Below are 22335 nucleotides of genomic sequence, written 5' to 3' on the forward strand. Positions count from 1 at the left end.
CCAATTTCAGAAAGAAACAGTTCAAATAAGCAGGCACAATAATCCTTTAACCAGAAATTCCTAGCTCAGAAGGGCAGAATTTAACCTCTCTTCCCACAAGAGTGCAGACCACAAACTTTCTTAATGTAAAACAACTGGTCTGAAGCCTAAGTGCTTAAACCGAAAGGCTTAGAATAACAGTTACAATTTAATCAGGCAACTACCAAGCAGTAATAAGTGATAGAATAAATACAATTGAATACTTTGAAGAAGTGGCAAAAGCAAAATAAAGTGCAATTTTTTTTCCTTTTTTTTAGGAAAAGTGCAAGGAGAGAGGAAGGAGGAGCAGAAGAAAAATTCAAGGTTAAGAACTTAAGTAGGTTGGCCTTCTCAAATGTTCTCTCTGTATTAAGTAGAGTGAACACCAGACTGGAAGGGATGTCCCAGATCAGATTTACAGTAGGGGCGGGCAACTGCAAAGCCACCAACTCTAACAACTCTACAATAATAGGGTGGGAGGGGGGGCAGTTTCAGGACAGGTGAGAAACATAAAACAATGCCAGAAAATATATAAAATAATTCAGTCAGGCAAACAGTAATTCAGTCAGGCAAATTTAAGACAATGCAAAACTCTGAAAGGTTAAAATGCCAAGAAATATACTTGTCAGCGATATATTTCCAGATTGTTTGAGAATCACACCAGCCAGAACACCAGGAGTTTCCAACAGTGTATGTAAGAATTTACAAACAGAAACTATTTTTAAATCAGCAAGCCTTGAAGCAATCAGATAACACAAAAGCTGTTAGACCAGTTATATAAACTTCACCTCAGAAATAGGGGGAAAGCAGTTTCAGGACAGACGAGAAACATAAAACAATGCCAGAAAATGTATAAAGTAATTCAGTCCCACAATTGCAGATCTGTACATGTAGTCAATTTCAAGAAGGCCTGTACCTTCTTCAGAACAGAGAAAATATAATTTTGGTATGCAGTGATTTTTATAACTCATTTGATGAGCATGAGGCATCTTTCTTGTTTTCCTGTCTAATCTATCCAACACCTGTTGGGGCCAGTCAGTCACTCTAAAACTGTAAGTTAGGACAGGAAGAGCAAATTGGTTCATAACTTGAATTTTGTTCCTAGATGTCAACACTGTTTTCAGAATTAATTTGTCTTCTAAAAGATTCCTTACTTTTACTCGCATTTGTTCATGTTTTATTGTTGATCCTTCATGAGTTCCCAAATATTTATACACTCCCTATTGCTCAAGTTCTTTTATATCACATTCTTGTTCCAAGCTGAAGTTTTCTTGGTGCTGCAGCTTTCCTGCTTTAAAGGTTGCTTTTGCACATTTATCAAGATGAAATGACATTCTTAAATCATTTGAAAAAAGTTTTAACTACTTGCAGTTGTGCTTTCAGTTCCTCGTCTGATGAGCTATACAGTTTGTAAATCATTTACAAAGGAAAGATGAGAAGTCTTTGCACTTTGTTGTTCTCTAGGAGCCAAATTATAGCCTTGGCCTAATCTGTTAAGTAGACAGTTTACTAGATTAAGGGCAAGACAGAATAGCAGCAGTGACAGAGAGTCACCCTGGAATATCCCCGTTTTAATTTTTATCCCTGGCATAATAATTTGTCCTTCATCATGGCTTAATTGCAAAGTGGTTTGCCACTGTTTCATGGTCATTGTAATGTAATCGATCAGTGTAATGTGTATCTTATACCTTTTAAGCACTCTTTTTATCCATGAATGTGGAATACTGCCAAATGCTTTTTTGTAGTCAATCCATTGCTATACTTCAATTCTTCCCCTTTTTACAGTTCTCCATTATGACTTTATTTAGCAACAAGTGATCCTTTGTTCCGTATGATTTTCTTTTAGTACCCTTTTTTTTCTATTGCCATGATTGAATTTTTTTCCTATATGACTATAAACTCTGTCGGCATCAATTCCAGTGTATAGTTTATGCATTGTCGAAAGGCAAGTTATTGCCCTATAATTTTTAGGATAACTTGCAGGTTCACTCTTAAGTAAGAGCATTGTTTTTCCTGTTGTTAACCAGGCTGGTGTCTGTTCAGGGTGTGCATATAATTAATTCTTACTCATGGCTAAATCTTCATACAAAGATGTTGATACTTTTAGCCAGAAGTTAGGTACTGCGTCTGGACCTGGGGTTTTCCATTTGGAGGTTTTTCTTAACTTTATTTCAGTCTCTCTGGCCGTTACTTCTTCCCCTTTCATATCCTGTACATTTGAACTTCTTATTCTTTCTTTTACTTCTTCTATCCATTTAGCATCTTTGTGTTCCACAGGGTCTTCATAGATATTTCTACAAAATTTATCTGTTTGTTCTTTTTTGGGTGGTCTTTCAATTCCTTTTGCCATGTTTCCCAATTCTCTATAGAACTTTTGAGGTCATCAAATTGCTTATTCTGTGCCTTTCCTTTATATTTATCTGCATATCTTAGTTTTTCTGCCTGCGCTGAGATTTTTAGTTTATTCACAACAGTGCAATATATATCCTGATCTCTTCTAATACTGTACATTGCTTTTATCACATCTGTCTTTCTGAGTAGTTGCGTTGATCTGTTCCCTCTTCTATACTCTTCTAACAGTGACACTTTTTGTCTTAATTGCTTTATAGTTTTCTCTGTTCAATACTTCTGTGATGGTATTTGACTTCTCCCCTTCCCTTACCTTACTACGCTGTGTTCTTGTGGTAGAACTTTATCCGTTCTTAATTTAGCTGCACAGTATAATATTCTTTTTACTTCTGTTATATCGCATGGGTCTATATGAACAGTTATGATTACTGTGTTTATTTATTTATTTATTTTTTATCAAACTTCCAATTTTTGAGGTTTTGTTAGCCTTCTGCAGTCTACTTCTTTTATTGATCTTAATATGTCTATCTCTATTTAAATCAAGCAAATCTTCCCTTAGCTCATTTTCTTCCAGCGGGTGCTCCATAGAAAGTTCCATAGCATCTTCATGTGGCACATTCTCTTTAATTTCATCCTGTGTCATCCGTTGCTCTATCATATGGGAACGAACTCCCTAGCCTATCTCTCCACAACAGTGACTGTGTCAGAGTTGCCACAGTTTCCCGTTCCTTCCCTTGCTGTCCATCTCCAACTGAAAGTTTGTACTGGTTTTCTGTGGAAGTCTCCAAAATATCTTCATATGGAGGCTGATCATTTGCTTCCCGTTCCACTGTTTTTTCCTTAATTGGGGTGTCAATTACTCTATCCTGCTGTGGTGCTTTCTGAGTTAGATTTTCTATACTGAATCCTTCACTTTTCAGGTACTCCATTACCTCAGTTTCTGTTTCTTTAACTTCTCCAGTACTAATCTTTTCTACTTTTCCTCTTTGTCTTCTTATTTTTTTGTATTGTAAAGTTTTCCATGTCCATATCCTTTGCCTGTATTTCTCTTCAAATGTCTTTGTTGCTGCTCTTTTTGTATTGATTAGTTTTGCTTTCTCCTTTGCATAAATATTGTACCATATTAAATCCCTTTTTCTTTCCTGTGTCCATATTTCTTCTTCATATGTCTCCTGATCTTCCCATTTCTCCTTACTTTGGGGACACGTTCCATCATACTATGATGTAACCTGTGTTAGACCTTCTACACCAAATCCTTCACTTCGCAGGCATTCCATAACTTCAACTTGTACTTTACTAATTCTTTTCTATGTTTCCCCTTTGTGATATATTTTTTGTTTTTTATTGTGACATTTCCCATATCGGGATGCCTTTGCCTGTGTTTCTCTTTGAATATCTTTGGGGCTGCCTTTTTTATGTTGATTAATTTGGCTTTCAACTTGCCTAAGTATTGCACCATCTCAAATCTCTCTTTCTTTCCCATCTCCATGTTTCTTTTTTATACCTTTCAAAAATCTCTGAATTATGTTGTTTATATTTTTGCACTTCCTCAGATGCTTCTTTTTCCAATCAGATCATACATAATGTTTTTCACAAATCTGTTGTATTGTTGTTTGTCTTTGGCATTTACTGGTAAGGGGTTGCCACAGCGGAACTCCGGTCCGCTAATGATTGGCAGTATATTTTTTACGAAACGCCGATGTGCCAGCTTGACACTCAACCTTCAAAGAAGGCACGTTCATTTACGCACGCATGTCTTTCGAACGCTACCCATCTGCAGGGAGGACATGCAGACTCCACCCAGAAGGCACTCCCAAGCCCAGCCAAGAATCAAACGGGAGAACCTCTTGCTGTGAGGTAACAACGCTACCGCTGTACCACCACGGCAATTCACAAATCTGTTGTATTAACGAACATAAATTTTTATTTGAAGCTTCTGACAGTTTTTCTTGTGGAAGTATTTTTCTTCTATTTTCTGTCTTAATCTTTTTGTGTATCTTGTGTCTGGAAATTCTGGGCTTGTTGCATAATAGTAACAATGCATAAGTTCTTTCTTATCCTCAATAGTCCATTCTGTCATCTTTATGGCTCTTCTTTGGCCTGTCAGTTTTTGTGATTTTTGTGGACTGTTGCTTCCTTCTACAATGGGGGGGGGGGCATCTTCCCACTGGGCCTAGCCTGGCCTGGCCCCATTGTAGAAATGTTTCCGTAGTTTGAGGATTCTACACTGTCATTTCTTTCCAGTCCTGGCACCAATGCTCTTACCAGGATGGGGCAGTTTTTTATCCTGAGTCTTGTGTACCCAGCTATATTTTTTTTCATTTTTGACCTACTTCTGCCCATGATGTATGCTATGTAAAATACAGTTTATGCATCAGTGTTGTCTTGGTGAGATTTTGTGAAAAATAGAGTCCACCTTGTGGAGGTACTCACCAAGACATAAGGATGAATTCAATTTCAGCATTAATACTCTCCTTTGCTTGCTAACTTATCTCTCAATTGGACCCCTTATATTCTGTATGGTGGCGGTGGTTGTTGTTAAGGGCCTGCAAAATCCTACTCTTGCCTTATTTCTCGCGCTTCTTTCTTTCTTCATCATCCCATAACTTTTTGCTGGTGTCATGTATTTGAGCCTTAACTGCGTAGCTCTAAAATATCCCATCAACTCAGTTAATCCTAAACCACATTGTTCTGTCCGGAGGATCGACTTTTACCATTCAGTTCTTGCCTCTTCCCCCACCAAATTATTAATAAAGAATTAAAGGAATTTATTGTGTGCAACTTCAAGTTTAGTTTATAAAAACATGCCTGGTCTGTGTATAAAACTAAAGGAACTAAAAACTTCATTGCTCTCTCTTGTAAGCATACCTTACACAAGGCTATGTTTGCTTTTAATGCAACTGTTAAAAAACATTTTTCTTAAAGGAATTTCTCATTATAACCCTCCTGTGAGAACACTCAATACTGTGGGACTTTTTAAAGGAATGACCAAGCCTCTTCCTGAGCATGCCTTTTCTGTCCATTTGATATCTCTTCCCAGAAGAGGGCACGGTTTTTGGCATCCATTCCAATGAGGAGAGTATTAAAGTTTCAGGCTACTCTGTGCTAAGAACCTTATTTTGTTTTCCCACAAGGACAGGGTGGTACTTTCTGTTATCCTTGCCTTTATACCAGGGGCCATATCGGATATTTTATGAATTAAAACATGTAGCTTCCTTTCTATTATCCTCATTATCGTTAACTGTGATGAACATATTCTTATACCTCATGGCTCCAAAGTGGCAGCTTTTTGTTTACATTTCTGAGACAGTCTGCTTAGTTTGTTCAGCCATTTGTGATGATTGCTGAGAATAAGCTGCATTTCCAGGCCTCTGTGACTAATGTACAACTTTTATGAGATTACTTCACATAAGTGCAGTTGCAAAAGATTACCATGGCTGAAACAAGTGTCATTTTTGATCAACCTAAAATAAAAAAGAAAATGTGTTTTTGCAATGGGCAAGCTCTTTGGAGTTCCTGGAGAGGGGGGCTTCACCCTCCTGCAGCCTGTATATGTGTAGTATATATGCACTAATGGGTATTTTGTATTAGTCCTGAGATCACTGTATATCATGGAAAGAAATCCCAGAGTTACTGCAGTTTGTTTTTTGCTGGATGCAAAGAAGATACACCAGTGATCAGACATTACAGCACCAGTCACTATTTTGCTGTATTTAAACCTGGCATCCACATCTCCATGGGCAAAAAAAAAACATTTTCAACTGGATTTTGCCACATAAATGTTCATTCTGATTACACAGCTAAATCTGTTTCAGTACCCATCGTAGCTCATTTCAGCTTGTCACTGTCAAACTTTTTATCTCCAGAATTAGGTGGAGGGGGAGCAAAAATAATTAGAGAAAAGTCCCCAAATTTAGGGGCACTTAGTACATACCGGTACCACTAACTTAGAACTTCTCAAAAAATGCCCAGTTTTAGGATGTGCCATGCCAAATGTTGATTAATGTCGTCTGGCAGCTAGAGCAGAGGTCTGAAATTCTGAGCTGTTAAGTTGCATCCTGTGCCTGTGGTACAAAGTGTGATTCTTTCCATCTTCATTTGCCTGCTGTGAGTCACTGTGCAAGTCACGTTATCTCCCTAGAAAGGGACAGTTTATTCAGTGGCCTTACACACTCAACTAATAGGTTAAATAAAATACAAAAAATATATAGTTGTGCCCCTACAAATTAGTGACACTAGAGAGGTATGGTTGTAATATTTCTGTCTGCAAAACAGCAGCTTGATCTGTAGCACGCATGGGCTGCACCTTATAGCCTGGATTTTCTGGCTGAGGCTGGAAGTGGTTTTACTGCAGTACTCATCCAGGTGATGTTATCTGAAGTCTTCATATGGCCTTTGGATTTTATAGCTTTGTATTCTACAGAAGTAGTAAAGGATTTTACTGAAGATGTGTGTGTGAAACTGTGTAGTATAACTATATGAGATAGTCAGTGTAACAATAGACACATAGATGTGTTTATGCCCTTATTGTATTAATTCCTTCTTTGCAACCCGTTTATCATTTGTACTATCGCCTTACAGCCAATTTTAATCCTAATGCTCATCTGTAGGCTTTCTGTGCTTATAAATTTATTCTGTAATGCATTTTTTTCTGTGAAAGAAGTATTTATGGTAAGACTATATGCTGCAACATTTGTGGTCATCATATTTACATGACATATGGTTCCTGAGAGAGGGAAACCTGTTTGCCACTTTTGTTGTAGTTGGTTTCAGAGTCTGACCTTAAGAAATATGTTGCTGTTAAATGGTCAGATGTCATGGTACGTATGTCAAACTTCCAGCTGTAAGAACTGCCTGTCCTGCTATTAAGCTGTCTGACACTTTCTGCGCGGCAGAAAGTCGCATCACAATGGGCCAGTCTGGAGACAGAATCTGCTACTTGTTAAAAACTCATTGATGGGTAGCATCTTACCTGGTCTGTGACCCCAATAATTAAAGTTTATAGTGAAGACATAAATAGCATTTATGTACACAGGTATAGTGAGTAGCTCATGGAAATTGACTTCTATTGGTTAGTAGATCAGTTAAGTGTATAACAACACAGATAAGTAGACTTTAGATTCTTTGTTTTACTTTTTTTTTCTTTTTTTTTTTTTTTTTTGCAGGAAATGAAATATGGTGCTGACCCAGCTAATGCTGGAGAAATACTCGATTTCTTGCAGTTAGCAAATGATAAACTTGCGACTCTCAGATCTATTATTATGGAACTGAATGCTGCGGGCCAGAACTGTGATGCACTGGACAAAAGGTAATGTAAACATGCAGACATTATATTTTTGGTAGAGATGTTCTCCCAACACTTTTTAACCTCGGATGCAGCGTTTCCTCCACTATCTATTCATCATTTATTTCTTTTTTTTTTTCTACTACTTTATTGCTTTTAGTGGGGAATGGGAGTTAAAGCTGGCTGTTTGTGTGTGGGAGAGTCATTGTTTTGCACCACACACTTCATTTCTCAATTGGGTATAGGCAACTGCTTACATGGCTTCTTGAAGGCATGCACAGTTTTTGCCAGATATTCATTAGGATGACTGTTTTGCTGCCAGTTTGTTGATGGAGAACTCTTATGCTGATTTGTTTCCTTCTAAATGCCCTCTCCTACATCCACAGGGTAGTTGTATGATAATATGTTTTCTCATAAAAGGCAGTCCAGATTTTGGCCACCTGTTCCTTTCTACTGGCTGGCTGCCCAGTGTCTAGGCTATTAACCAGCCCTAAACACAGAGAAGTGAGCAGTGTAAATGATGTTTTTATGTAGTTACCACCGATTACATTGTTTCTGACCTTTACATTCCCCCCTTTTTCAATGCTTTAGCTGGTACATATCTGTTTTTCACTCTCTAATGGATTCATCTCTGAGGTTATTAGGATAGTAAAGTTTGTGTAACTTGCATGGATGTATGCATCATGGGGGACAAGTAAGACTGTTGTATGGCAGATGCAAGCTCTAATTCTGCATCACAATTGTTTTAGCAACTATTGCTGTATAATGGTTTTGTGCATGTGAATGATAGGAATGTATTACCCCTTTCCCACGGCTTCTGCCTCCCCACCCCCAAGCTAAGGTGCAGGCCTGTAGTAGCTAGTCAACTTTTTTTTTTTTTTTACTATATTTACTTGTGTGTTAATTTGATAAAATGGTTTTGAAGACCATGTTAAGCCATAATCCAAGGTAAATAGCAGACAAGAATAGACATATATTACAAAATAAGCAACTGTGTAATATTCTAACAAATAATCAGTCCAACATTGTAGTTAAAGCAGTACAACACAGAATCTCTGTCCAGCTTTACTCATTAAAAAAAATATTGACTATTTAGATACCATTCCATGTTCTTGTGGTAAGCATATTGTAAAAATGCGAATCCCTTTTTCTGCTTCAGCAAAGTCTGGCAATGTAGGTGATGGCTGTTATGACAGCTCAGATACAGCAGCAGAGAAGTAGCAGCTTTGTGTTAAGTTGAGGTTTGATTATAGCCACACGTGTTATAATAAATCAGATTATTTTTTGTGCCTCAGTTTGATGTTAGAAATGGATTTCAAATTCTGAACACATTAGTGTGAGACTGTATCTTGACAGGATGACTAATACAAGTTCCCTTCTTCTGGAACTGGGCAATGGAATGCAACCAGTATCCCAGGATGCCTTCTATATAGCATGAAACATGACCTGTCAGAGCCTCTGGAATTACTATTTAACTGTAGCCTCCAAGCAGGTTTTGTGCCTAATGAATGAAGAAAGGCAACAGTCATCCCTCTGCACAAATATGGGCCATCTACAGACCCTGGAAACTACAGAATCATAAGTCTCACTAGTCTTATGTGTAAAGCCATGGAAAGAGCTATCATGGAGATGATCAATAGAGATGTAGTAAACCTCCAGACACTGCACCCAACCCAGTTTGGTTTCGTAAAGAGCAGATCATGCCTACTCAACCTGGTGGACTTCTTTGAGAAGGTCACTAAAGCAGTGGATGAGGGCAAAATCCTTCACACTGCCTACCTTGACCTGGCCAAGGCATTTGACACAATACCCCACTCGGGCATTAGTGACAAACTGAAGAGGTTACATACATACCCATATGTCACTCAGTAGATAGCCAACTGACTCACAGACAGGACTCAGAGGTTAGAATTGGGGAGTCCACCTCTACAAAGAGGCAGTTCACAAGTGGAGTCCCTCAGGGATCAATTCTTGGACTGTTCCTTTTTGGCATTTACTTCTCAGAAGTCATGGCCAATGTCGGTGGTCTCTGGCTGTCTAAATTTGCAGATAATTTCAAATTAGGAGCTGTCATTGAATCTCACACTGACACAAATGTTCTCCAGGAGGGTCTGACACAGACAAGCAACTGGTGTCAAGAGTCATGGACTAAAACTAAATGCCAAGAAATGCATAATAGTATCCTTTGGGAAGTCATCCATCCTTGGTAACTGTCATATTGACAACACACCCCTTAGAGTTGACCCAGTAGTCAGGAACTCGGGGACACACATAGATTGTAATCTAGCTTTTGATCATCACGTTTCTGCAGTGGTGAGGAAATCATTCTATGTTGTGCAACTCAGTTGCCATACCTTTGTTTATAAGTCCAAGGAATTCATTGTTCCACTGTATTTATTCGGTATTCATCAGACCTATCATTGAGTACAGTGTCCCCTTTGGTATGGATCTAACCAGGCATGTCCAACAACTGGAATGTCCACGGAGGTTCCTCACTAAAAGATTACAGGGCATAAGTAATATGTCCTATGCAGACCACCTCAAGGCCCTATCCCTGTATTCTGTCTCCTACAGGCTTTTGAGGGGAGATCTATGCCTGGCATACAGGGCATTGTCAGACCTCACTCTGATGGACCTCCTGCATATCCACAAAACAAACTGTACCAGAATTACCTGTTCTAAAGACTTAAACCTTGCCTGTGATATAAATAGGACCTGCTGGAAAGATGGGTATGTATCCCAGAGACTACCCCATGTATGGAACAGGCTCCCCATCCATGTGAAACAGACTTCCTCTCTAATCCAGTTCAGGTGCAGCTTGGACAGTTGGATGGGAAACTAGAAATTCATCCCTGATTTGGCACCTATGTCTCTGATGCAAACAGGTAACTTGTAAATGGTTCAGAACACATCACAGATTTGGGATGCATGACTAGGCTTAAAAAGGCTCTTGTGGTCATTAACCTAGTAAAAACCTATGAACCTGCCTCTTTTGCCTTCCATTATGCTTATGTCGGAGGGGGGGGGCTGATTTATACTCGAATATGGACACCACTGACACCCAACACTCAACACCCAGCTAGTTTCATTCAGTTGAATGTCAGACACATAAGCTAACATTTTTTTTTTTTTGCAGTGTGAGGGTAAACCCTCCTGCACCCCTACAACCCCATGTGACTTGTATGGACCAACTCCAGGATTGCACAACAGTGAGTAAAAAAGGAAAGTCCCTGACTCACTTCATTATTCTTTAAGAATTCTATAGATAAGAAATCTATAGATTCTCTATCTATATCCAAAAATGTCTTTCAGACTACCTACTATGTTAACAAAAGATACTTATCATAAGATTCTACAATCAAATGTGTTTTGAAGTGAACATATTTCCTTCTACTCTACTCACATCTATATGATCTTTCATGTATCATATAGCTTAATTTTGTATTGTACCTGCACCTGTCAAATTTTGTGTTTATATATATAATATTGTACTTTACTTTCGAGGAGCTTTTCTCCCCGGGCCTCTGCTGAAAATGGACATGTGTCCAGCTGGACTAGCCCGGTCAACAAATGTAAAATAAATAAAATAAAAAAATAATTCTTACTCATTCCTAGCTAAAAATGGATTGCTTAAATGAGTATGCCATTAATGGGATTATAAGCGATTACTGACCTTGTAGCCGTGGTGGTACAGCGGTTGTGTTGTTGCCTCACAGCAAGAGGTTCTCCCGTTCGATTCTCAGCTAGTGTGCAGGGAGTGCCTTCTGTATGGAGTCTGCATGTCCTCCCCGCGGTCGAGTTGCCTCTGAAAGACATGCATTAATGGGCGTGCCTTCGCTGAAGGTTGGGCGTCGGGCTGGCAACTTGGCAACATAAAAAAATCTACTGCCAATCATTAGCAGACCGGAGCTCTGCTGTGACTACCCCTTACCGGGAAAAGCCGAAAAGTCAAACAACTAGGCTAATGACCCTAGGGTCCTTACAAGCCTAGCCAAGTTGACCCTTGTTCCCAAGAATGTTTTTTATGAGTAGACACTGAATCAGCACCAATTACCCTTATCTAAAAGGGATACAGGTGTAACCCCATGAGTGGGTTTACAGTTTCCCATGCAGTCATCCAAATTACACTTAAATAGGGGCAACCTGCTTAACATAGATTGGAAGTCTGTTCTAGAGATGCGGTAACCTCTGTGAGACAAATCTATTCCCCCAGCAAGTCCTGTTGATGTCTCATACCAGGTTAAGGTCCCTTGAGCATGTGTCACATGTACCATTTGACTTGCGAATGTGTAGCATTTCCATTAAGGCAGGGTTGGAGATTGCCTTATATGCAAGGCACAGGTCGCCTCTGAGGAGTCTGTATGACACAGAGTAAAGAGACAGCGATTTTAGTCTGTCCAATTATGATGTGCTGGAGACCCTGAATTTTTTGTAAGAAACCTTTGTGGCATCTCCAATTGCTGCAGGTGCTTGGAAAGGTACATACCAAAGGGAACATTATACTCTGTTATTGGCCCAATGATGGAAGAGTACAGGGGGATTATAACATCCTTATTTCTGGAGGCAATTCTCTTGCTTATGAGGTGAGCAATATAGAACGCCCTTGTAGCTACTGTGGAGACATGGTGATCAATGATAATGTTGCTATCAAGCTGCATGCCCAGGTCTGTCACCAGTGATTGCATGCTTAAGGTATTGCCGTTTATGTTGTGGTTTGCAGGAACATCACCCTTGCTGAAGGGGGCTAATAAACTTAATGCAAAAAAATGCATGAAGTTCATGACTTTAGCACTAATCATTAGTCTGTGTAAGTCCTTCTTGCAGGATATTGACATCTTTAGGGGACTGAATCACCATTTCTAGTTTGCAGTCATTGGTAAACTTTGTCAGCCATAGACCTTTTGGTTTTGCCTGTACATTGGAGAAGTAAATTCCGAACAGCAGGGCCCCAAGAACAGACCCTTGTGGAACACCACTGGTTACTGATCTGCTGGAGTTGGTAGTCTCCATTTTGATTGTATGAGTTCTATTGGTGAGCCACCTTGCAACCCACCTGAAAATATATGGGTTAATACCCAGCTGGGTGAGTTCATCAATAATGCCTGAGTGGGGGATGGTGTCAAAAGCCTTGGCTAAGTCCAAGTAGGCTGTATGCACAGTTTTACCCTCGTCAAGGGCTTTGTTGACTGTCTCGAAGAAGTTCACCAAGTTTAACAGACATGATCTCCCTTTAACAAAGTCAAACTTGGTAGGGTTGAGTGTTTGTAGATTACCTATATCTTTGTTGATAAAGTCCACGATGATGCACTCCATGGCCTTGCAGATAAGACTGGTTAGGCTTATGGGTCTTTAGTTCCTGGGGTCTGTGGATGCACCCCCTTTATTCAAAGGGATGACTGTAGCTGTTCTCCATTCAGCAAGGATCTACAAGTTCTGCGCAAATCTGGGATTTTCCTTTGAGGTTTTGGATGTAGCTAAAGAATGCCTTATGGTTTTCCTTAGCTAGGGATGTTAATTTGGATTCATAAGTAGCTTTAGAGGACTTTGCAAGATGTCTTAGTTGCCTGTTTAAGTTGAGGAGGGAGTGGTTCCAGGTTTGAGACCATAACTTCCCACTCTTAGACAGCAATTTCTTTCTCTTATTGTGTAGCTCGTTAAAGGCTGATGTCCACCAGGCAATTTGTTCTTCCTTGAGGATCTTGCTTTTGTCCTATCAAGTACAACAGAGTTAATATAATTGTGTAGGTGCTCATATGAAGCATAGTATGTATGCCAGCACAGGTAACATTTCCATCAGTGGGGGGAGGGGGTATGAAGCCATTTATGCCTTCAAGTAAGCGGTCATAATTGGCCTTGGAGAAGTTTTTTGTCTGGTTGTTGTTGGGGGAGGGGGGGTCTGGTGTTATTGTTACCTCCAATGAGACTGATTTGTGGTCAGACCAGGGAGGGCAGCACAATTGGGTGGTACAATGATCCCCCATGTTGGTGAGCACCAGATCCAGAATGTTTGAGTACTTGTGGGGGTGTCCACCTGCTGATCCAGGGCATTGGAGTTAACGAATTCTAGGAACCTTTGAGTGAGAGTCTTAGTACATGCATAATTAACCTAGTCAATGGATGGGTAATTAAAGTTGTCCAAAACCAGGGTGTTTGGTTGTAACTTGATAGACCCAAATAGATTGAGGTAGGCTGATTGGGTGTCATGGTTCATGGAGGGGGTCCTGTAGCTGGCAATGGTTTGAAGAGGGTTCTTACCAACAGTTAATTTTGGCTGGAGTAATTCATGTGAATCACTCTGTTTAACCAGTTTAGAGGTGTATTTGTCTTTTATAAATATTGATACACCACTTCCCTTAGTTCTCATACTTTCAGTTTGAGGTCTGAATGTGTGGAAGGAATTGTAACCCAGTAAGGCTGGGGTGCTTTCTACAGCCATAAACCAGGTCTCCGTGACTGCACAGATGCCAGCATCTTCCAAAGTAAGGACTGCTTCCAGTGAGTGCAGTTTTAGATTGACACCTAGCATTGAGCAGCAAAACCTTGAGTCTGTTTTTTGATGTCTTATTATGCTGAGAGTTTCGTCCTTGTGACTCTGCCTAAAAAATGCACTATGGGGGTGGCAAGAGCCATAGTCAGTAAACAAAATCCCAGAGGTGACAGATGAAGTCCGTATCTGGCAAAGCATCAAGGTCTGTCGGTCATGTTATCCCAGGCTGACAGGCACTTGATCCTCCTTAGAATGACACCAGAAAGTAAGCCAATTATTGAAGTCAGTCATTTTTTGTTTTTATTGAGGCATCATCCTGGGTGAAGGTAAAATGCTGCTTAAGGTTATGGACATACATACCTGGGACATATAATCCAATATCAGTCATGTTTCTCTTCATATAGTTCAGTGAGGTACGTCTCAAGTCATTCACACCAACATGAACTATGATGGAGTCATAACAGTACCTTTTGTTGAGAGACTTGAGTGCATGTGTGATGTGTCAGATCCTGGCACCTGACAGCTGACCATGACTTTTCCTTATCCAACCGGGTGAGTGGAACATCTGTGTGTCTCACAATGGAGTTGCCTATATGACTAAGATGTTTGGTTTTGTGTTTTGCCTTGGGTGCATGACCTGTTGTGTGTACTGTGTTTAGCAGAGGATGTATTATGTGAAACTTGATTGTGTATGGGAGGTCTGTGATGTTTAGGTAGGTTTCTGATGAGGACCTCCGCATATGTATGTATGTGTGTCGTTGGTTTGGATGGTGCAAGAGGTGAGGTTTGTGTGCTGGCAATTTGCTCCACTTCAGATCTACTGACAGGTGTACAAGATAGCATGGATTCTAGGTTCTTAATATAGATGCATCTCTCACATGTTGAATGTGTGTGGACTAGAAGAAGAGGGTTGTCAGTGTACATAAGACAATTGCAACATTGCCTCAGGATGCCCATGTCGACCAAGCTGGCTGGGAAAACTGTAGGGAATTTTTTGTTCGTAGTGCAAGGTAAATCAATGTAGTCAGAACAGGAAGAGTACAGGAAGGACCAGGTAAGGTAGATGGACAGAAGAGATCTAAATAAGGAAGGGCTAGTGGGTCAGACTTGTGCTGGTACCTCAGAGGCTACACTTAGTGTTCCACCTGACAGTGGAGCAGGATGGTGAGAACCCTCAGAAGAAGCACTTAACACTGTGCTAAGGAAAATTTGACAAGCAAGAAGTTTGTGTCTATAACCGCCAGTGATATCCACTCCTGCACAGCAGTGCACGATGGTGCTCATCTTGCAAACAAGAGCAAATCAGCTAATACAGGGAAACCGATGAAAAAAGCTCAAACTAAGCCCCTAACCAGTAACCTTTTAATTAGTTAGTCCTACTGCCACAAGAGTACAGGGGGCTTCTCCCAAAAAAAAAAAAAAAATGTCTAACCACAAAAGGGTTTGCATCCAGATCAAAAGAGGTCATTGTGCCCCTCTACGCATCATTCATCAGACCCATCATAGAGTACAATACCCCATTTAGGATGTACCTTACAAGAAACCTGTTACAGCTGGAAAGACCGCAGAAGTACCTCACAAAGAGGATCACTGGCCTCAAACAGATGCCCTATGCAGCTCGACTGAAGAAACTCCAGCTGTACTCGGTTGCATACCGCCTACTCAGAGGTGATCTCTGCCTGACATACAAGGCCATGTCCAACCCAGAATTGATGGACATGCTCCCCCTAAAGAAAACCATTTCCCCTCGAGCCACACGCTCTAGGGATCACAACCTCACCACAACAATAAGTAGGATGTGCTGGAGGGATAGATTCCTGTCCCAGAGACTTCTCATGCTCTGGAACAAGATTCCAATATACATTAGGCAGAGCTCCTCGCTAACACTCTTCAAGAGAAACCTTGACAAGTGGATGAGAAACAGGAAGTTTATCCCGGGGATCACTTCAGTGGCTCTGCTGGACAGAGGCACAGGGACTAATGTAAGGGGGGGGGGGGGTGAAAGCCAACACATTCCGGCTAGGCTTATAAATGCCTTTGGGCAGATAGCCTAGTACCTACCTATGAACCAATGCTGGTTTGGTATGAGCAGAGGAGCAAAGGCTGATTGCCTAACTCTCTGGAGCCTTTGTAAGACAAGCACTCTCAATGGTTTGCTAAAGCAGAAGTATTATGTATATGTAAAGGTAATACCTGATAACTTTGGTGACCTGTGAGCCTCATGTCAAATGTTGGAAGATTTGCTTAGTATTAGTAAATTTAGACTTATTGGTGATGATTTCACTTGCGCAATTGCCACATCTTGGAAGACTGGGCTGATGAAATAAAAAATATTGGGCAGAATACATATAGAATACATTTACGGAAGAAAGTACCCATTGTCAATAAAGATTACTCAACCCCTGTTTAAATATGATACTACCTATTGCAGCTTTGGTATTCATGATACAATTGTTATTCATGATACAAGTATTCAGTGATATAAGGAGTCACAGCTTGTAGATGAAAATAAAAAAAGAAGAAAGAAAGGAGGATGTTCACAACAAATAACAAAGAAAAAGAAATGTGATTAATGTCTATAATGCAAAGAGAAAATATATCTACTGCAAAATATAGTGCTTTGTTATGTAACACACCAGTTACAGGAAATTATAACATTGTTCAGTCAGAAAACATTGTCTGCAGAAACTGGCATTTTTTTTTAACAGAGAAGGTAGAAAAAATGAAGCAAGGGGCAGGTGAAAAAGAAGAAAACAAAGTTGAACTTGGAAGGGTTGAATAACATTACTGTAAGAAAAAATGAGAAAGACTGAAGTTGACAAAATGGCTCAAGCTGTGGCAGTACAAAAACAGCTTGCTGGTAATTGTATGTCTGTAATTGAAATAAACAGTGAAAACAGTGAGATTAATAAGAGTAATGGGAATGAAGATCATTCCTTTGTAAATTTATGGAGCAGATGTTACTGAACTTGAAGTGGAAGATTCTTCAGCTCTGGTTAGAAATGATATACGAGTAATTGGAGAACCAATTATTAGAGGAACCGATACTTAAATTTGCAATGGAGATGATGAACAGGTAGTGAGTAGTGTTATGCTTGCCAGGAACAAAAATACAGGATGCGAGAAAGGTCTTAGAATGCCTTAATGTAAGAAAGTATAGATCTGTTTTTTATTCATGTTGTACAAATTATCTGATCTTCAAGGACTCTGTGACCATCAATTGGGAACTTACAGCCCTCTTAGATAGCATAGTTTGTACAGGTGTTATGACATATTTTTCAAAAATCTCATATAGAAAGTAGATTCTGGTCCGTGTGAATTATTTGTTTGTTTGTATTTGTTTACCAGGAAGGTCTGACTGGGTAAAAAACATTTTCAGGGGAGGCCCAGGAAGAAAAGCTGCATTTGTTTATATTGCATTGTTCCATTTAAACAGAGTAGTTACATTTCTGTTTACATTTATACACATGCAGTAGTCACATTTATACATTCTAAGATTTTAAAGAGGTAGAAGTTACTAAAGAGAAAGCCCATGTACACTTAGTGGATTGTGCAGGCAGCAGTTATGTGTAACAATTGTTTTCTCATTTTAGTAAGAGGTTGAGAGTATTCTTTTTAAGGAAAGTATATGGAGAGTATTGTTTGGTGACCACAAAGTCTTAATCTGGTGATGAGCATGTGCAGGACCAGGACTGAGCTAAGATGTTTAACCAGTGGTTTAAAACTGTTGAGTTTGTTGGAAAGTTTTTTATTTGTATGGGGATACTATTCCAGAGTAAAGTACTGGTAGTTGAGAAAGTCTCCTTTAACTTTATTTGACTTGTTTGTGAGTAGGAAGAATTTGTTAGTAGAGTGGAGGTCCCTTGCTGGACAGTAATGTATTTTGTAGTGCAGGGTATTTTTCTGGATGATGACTTTGTATGCTGCAGGTAGTTGTGAATATGTTGGGTAGCTGTGCAGTTAAGGCCAGTTTAATTGCTTTAAGCTATGACAATGGTGGGCCCTATGAGGAAGATTGAATGAAAAAATATTTTAGACCAAATACATATATGAAAAAAGGCCCATTTTAGAAAGTGGAAATAGGCTCGGATGCTCTACACAACGTTTGGAACACATTTTAGACAGGATCATGTGCACTTGTCAAGAGAAGATATTTTTTGCAGTAGACATATTGCAACATTTACTTTATGCAAATTTAACGTCTTTGATAGGGACGCACAAGCCAGTGCATTTCTTTGTTCATAGGTTCATACTAGGCTATCTGCCCTAGGGCATTTATAAGCCTAGCCAGAGTGTGTTTGGCTTTCACCACCCCTTGGAATGAGTATACTGTGCCCATTTTAAGGTTTAGTTTACTGTACCTCTGTCTAGCAGTGACACAGAAGTGACCCCCGGGATAAACCTAAGATCTCCCATCCACTCGTCAAGATTTCTCCTGAAGAGAGTCAGTGAGGGGCTCTGCCTAACATGGACTGGGATTTTATTCCAGAGTGAACGGAGCCTCTGGGTTATGAATCTGTCCCTCCAGCATGTCCTATTTATTTCTGTGCTGAGGTTCAAATCTCTTGCTCGCGTAGCTCTGGTGGATTTGGATTTTCTGAGGTAGAGCATGTCCATTAATTACGGGTTGGACATGGCCTTGTACGTCAGGCATAGATTGCCTCTGAGTAGGCTGTATGCTACTGAGTAGAGCTGGAGTTTCTTTAGCTGGGCAGCATATGGCATATGTTTGAGTCCTTTGATCGTCTTGTTGAGGTACTTTTGGGGTCTTTCCAATTGCTGCAGGTGTCGGGTAAGGTACATCCCAAATGGGACATTGTACTCAATTATGGGCCTGATGAGGGAAGAGTAAAGGGACATAATGACCTCTCCCGATCTAAATGTGAATCCCTTCATGATAAGGTGGGCAATATAGAAGGTCTTTCTAACCACTTTGGCAATGTGAGTGTCAAACGAGAGGTTACTGTCAACTTGGGTCCCTAAGTCCCTAATTACTTCTTCCGTACTTAATGGATTACCACTTATGTGGTAATTTGTGGGCACTTTGTTTTTCCCAAAGGGTATGACTATACACTTTTTGGCGTTTAGTTTAAGGCCATGGCTCTGACACCAGTTTTCCGTTTCTATGAGACCCCTTTGAAGGATGCTTGTGTCCGCTGGAGAATCAATTATGGCGCCCAGTTTCCAGTCATCTGCGAACTTGGTCAGCCACAATCTTCCCATGTTAGCCTGTACCTCAGAAAAATAAATACCGAACAAGAGAGGTCTCAGGACCGAGCCCTGTGGGACGCCACTTGTGACTGATTTAGAGTCTGACATGGCTCCAGCAGTTCTGACCTTGTGGGTTCTGTCCTTGAGCCAGTTTGCAACCCATCTTATGACATAGGGGTTTATATTTAAGCTGGAGAGCTTGTCTATGATGCCCGAGTGGGGTATTGTGTCGAAGGCTTTTGCAAGGTCAAGGTAGGCTGTGTGAACTACCTTACCCTTGTCAATGGCCTTGGTGACTGTTTCAAAGAAGTCGACCAGTTTCAAGAGGCAGGATCTGCCCTTAACAAAGCCGAATTGGGTAGGATCCAGTGTCTGTAGGTCACCAATGTCTTTGTTAATGAGTTCCATAATGATCCTCTCCATAGCTTTACAGACCAGGCTCGTCAAGCTTATGGGACGGTAGTTTCCTGGGTCGGTAGAAGCACCTCCTTTGTGGAGTGGGACCACTGTTGTTGTACGCCATTTTTTGGGTACATATCCTGTAGTAAGGCTGAGATTAAACAGCTGCCTTATGTGTGGGTTTAGCTCTTCTTGGAGTTCATGTAGCACGCAACCCGGGACACCGTCTGGTCCCATTGATGCTGTGTTTTTAGCTTTGGAGAGGGCGGCTCTCACCTGGGCATCTGAGATGTCAGGGAGGCAACACTCTGCTGGGATAGATATTTGTCCCTTTGGGGGGGAGGGGGGAGAAAAATTTGCACTGAACCTGTCTGCTAGTATGTTGGCAATGTCTGTGGGTTCAGTGTATTTGTTGTCATTTTGGACTAACTCTGAGCATATCTGGGAGTTTCCACTCAGGTTTCTAACATAACTAAAGAAAGCCTTGTGATTATCCTTAGTGTCTTGTGCAATTTTTCTCTCAAAGTTGGCCTTGGATGATTTTATGAGTGATCGTAGTTTTTTGCTAGTATTGTTCAGAGATGCCTTCCCTTTTATGGATTTTGCTCAATCATGTAGTAGCTTCCTCCTTCTGTTGTATAGCTTATTAATGGCTGGGGTCCACCAGACAGGACGCCTGCCTTTGGGGGAATGGGTCTTGGTTTTATTTGGGATTGCATGATCCATGCATTCCTGTAGGTGTCCATAGAATGCGTTTATAAAGGATTCAGCAGAGTGGGCTGTGGTTTCCACTGGCCCGGGGGCCTTGAAGGATTCCACTTTAGTCTTAAGAAGTGTGAAGTCAGCTTTTGAGAAGTTCTTCACTATGGTCTTCTGTGCTGGGGGTGGGGGCGGGATGTGGATTTTCAGGGAGATTAATTTATGGTCCGATCTTACCAATGAGGGGTATACTTCAGGTATGGAGCATTGTGTCCCCATGTTTGTGATGATCAGGTCTAATATGTTTTCCCTCTTGTGGGAGAGGTGACTAGTTGTTCCATAGCATTTGAGTTTATGAATTCTAGGAACCTTTGGGCTAGGGTATTGGGGCTTGAGTAATGCTCCCAATCTATGTTTGGGTAGTTGAAGTCCCCCAATATGATGGTGTTTGGAGAGACCTTCATATTCTCCAGTGTCTTTAGGAAGGCCGAGTGGGGTTCCTGAGTTTGAGAGGGTGGTCTGTAGCATGCTACAAACTGGAGGGTGGTTTTGCCCACTGTTAGTTGCACATGGATGGTCTCTGATGCTTCGTGCATTGCCACTAACCTGGAGGTGTGGGTATCCTTGATGAATATGGATACTCCCCCTCCTTTTGTGGTTTGGTCCAAGTTCTGGGGCCGAAAAGCATGATATGAGGTATAACCTGGTAGTGCTGGGGTGCTCTCTGGAGCCTTGAACCAGGTTTCTGTCACTGCACAGACATTGATGTTCTCCATACTGAGGAGGGCTTCGAGAGCGTGCATCTTGAGGTTTAGACTTCTGGCGTTGAGCAGCATTACCCTTAGTTTCTTTTTACTTGTGTTTTTTAGGGAGGTGGGTTTGTCTTTTGAGCCTTGCCTAAAAAAGGCACTATGGGGGTGGCAAGAGCCTTTGCCAATATCCGAAAGTCCAGGGGTGACAGGTGCAAGCCGTCCCTTGCGAAGCAGCGTGGCTTATCGAGCATGTCATCTCAAGTAGACAGACATTGGATCCCCTTAGAATGACACCAGTACTTAAGCCAATTGTTAAAATTGATCATTTTGTCTTTGTACTGTGGCGTCATTCTTGGTGAGGGTAAGATGCTGCTCAAGGTCAGGGTCATACCGGCCTGGGCTACATGATCAGAGAGCTCCTCTATATCTTTTTACATGTAGTCCAGGGAGGCACGTCTCAGGTCATTCACACCAGCATGTACAATGACTTGAGTCATATTTGTACCTGCTTTGGAGTGACCTGAGTGCTTGTGTTATGTGGCGGATTCTAGCGCTCGACAGTGCTGGTCCCAAGCCTGGATAAATGGGGAGGGTTGCGTCAGGAAGGGCATCCGGTAAAAATTTTGACAAATCATACATGCAGAAAACAATACAGAAATACATACCTGATCGGTCGAGGCCCGGGTTAACGACGACCACCACCAGTACTGTTGGCCAACAGGGTGCTGGCGGAAATTGGGCTACTGTTGGCCAAAGGAGGAGAAGAGGGGGAAGGCATGCCCGAAGGCAGGTAAAGGCTAGGACTGTGAGAGTGAGGGTCGGAACTTTGAATGTTGGCAGTATGACTGGTATAGGGAGAGAGCTAGCTGATATGATGGACCGAAGGAAGGCTGGTATATTGTGTGTGCAATAGACCAGATGGAAGGGGAGCAAGGCTAGGTGTATTGGAGGTGGTTTCAAATTGTTTTATCATGGTGTGGATGGGAGGAAAAATGGTGTAGGCATTATCCTGAAGGAACAGTATGCTAAGAGTGTTTTGGAGGTGAAAAGAGTGTCGGATAGAGTGATGTTTATGAAGCTGGAAATTGATGGTGTAATGATGAATGTTTAGTGCATATGCTCCACAAGTTGGGTGT

General features: G+C 40.9%; 1 protein-coding gene across 3 annotated transcripts in view; it reads left to right on the plus strand.

Moving 5' to 3' along the window:
- The window catches only part of LOC122796716 (desmoplakin), a 1113853-nt gene that overhangs the window by 265864 nt on the left and 825654 nt on the right, over positions 1–22335 (plus strand). For all 3 annotated transcript variants that reach the window (XM_044065413.1, XM_044065414.1, XM_044065415.1), the window contains exon 3: positions 7533–7675. In XM_044065413.1, coding sequence (XP_043921348.1) covers positions 7533–7675 — 143 coding nt within the window. The remainder of the gene's footprint in view (positions 1–7532; positions 7676–22335) is intronic.

Source organism: Protopterus annectens, chromosome 3.part0 (assembly GCF_019279795.1).
Source record: "Protopterus annectens isolate FY-2018-M chromosome 3.part0, PAN1.0, whole genome shotgun sequence".
In the NCBI taxonomy this organism is placed as follows: domain Eukaryota; kingdom Metazoa; phylum Chordata; order Ceratodontiformes; family Protopteridae; genus Protopterus; species Protopterus annectens.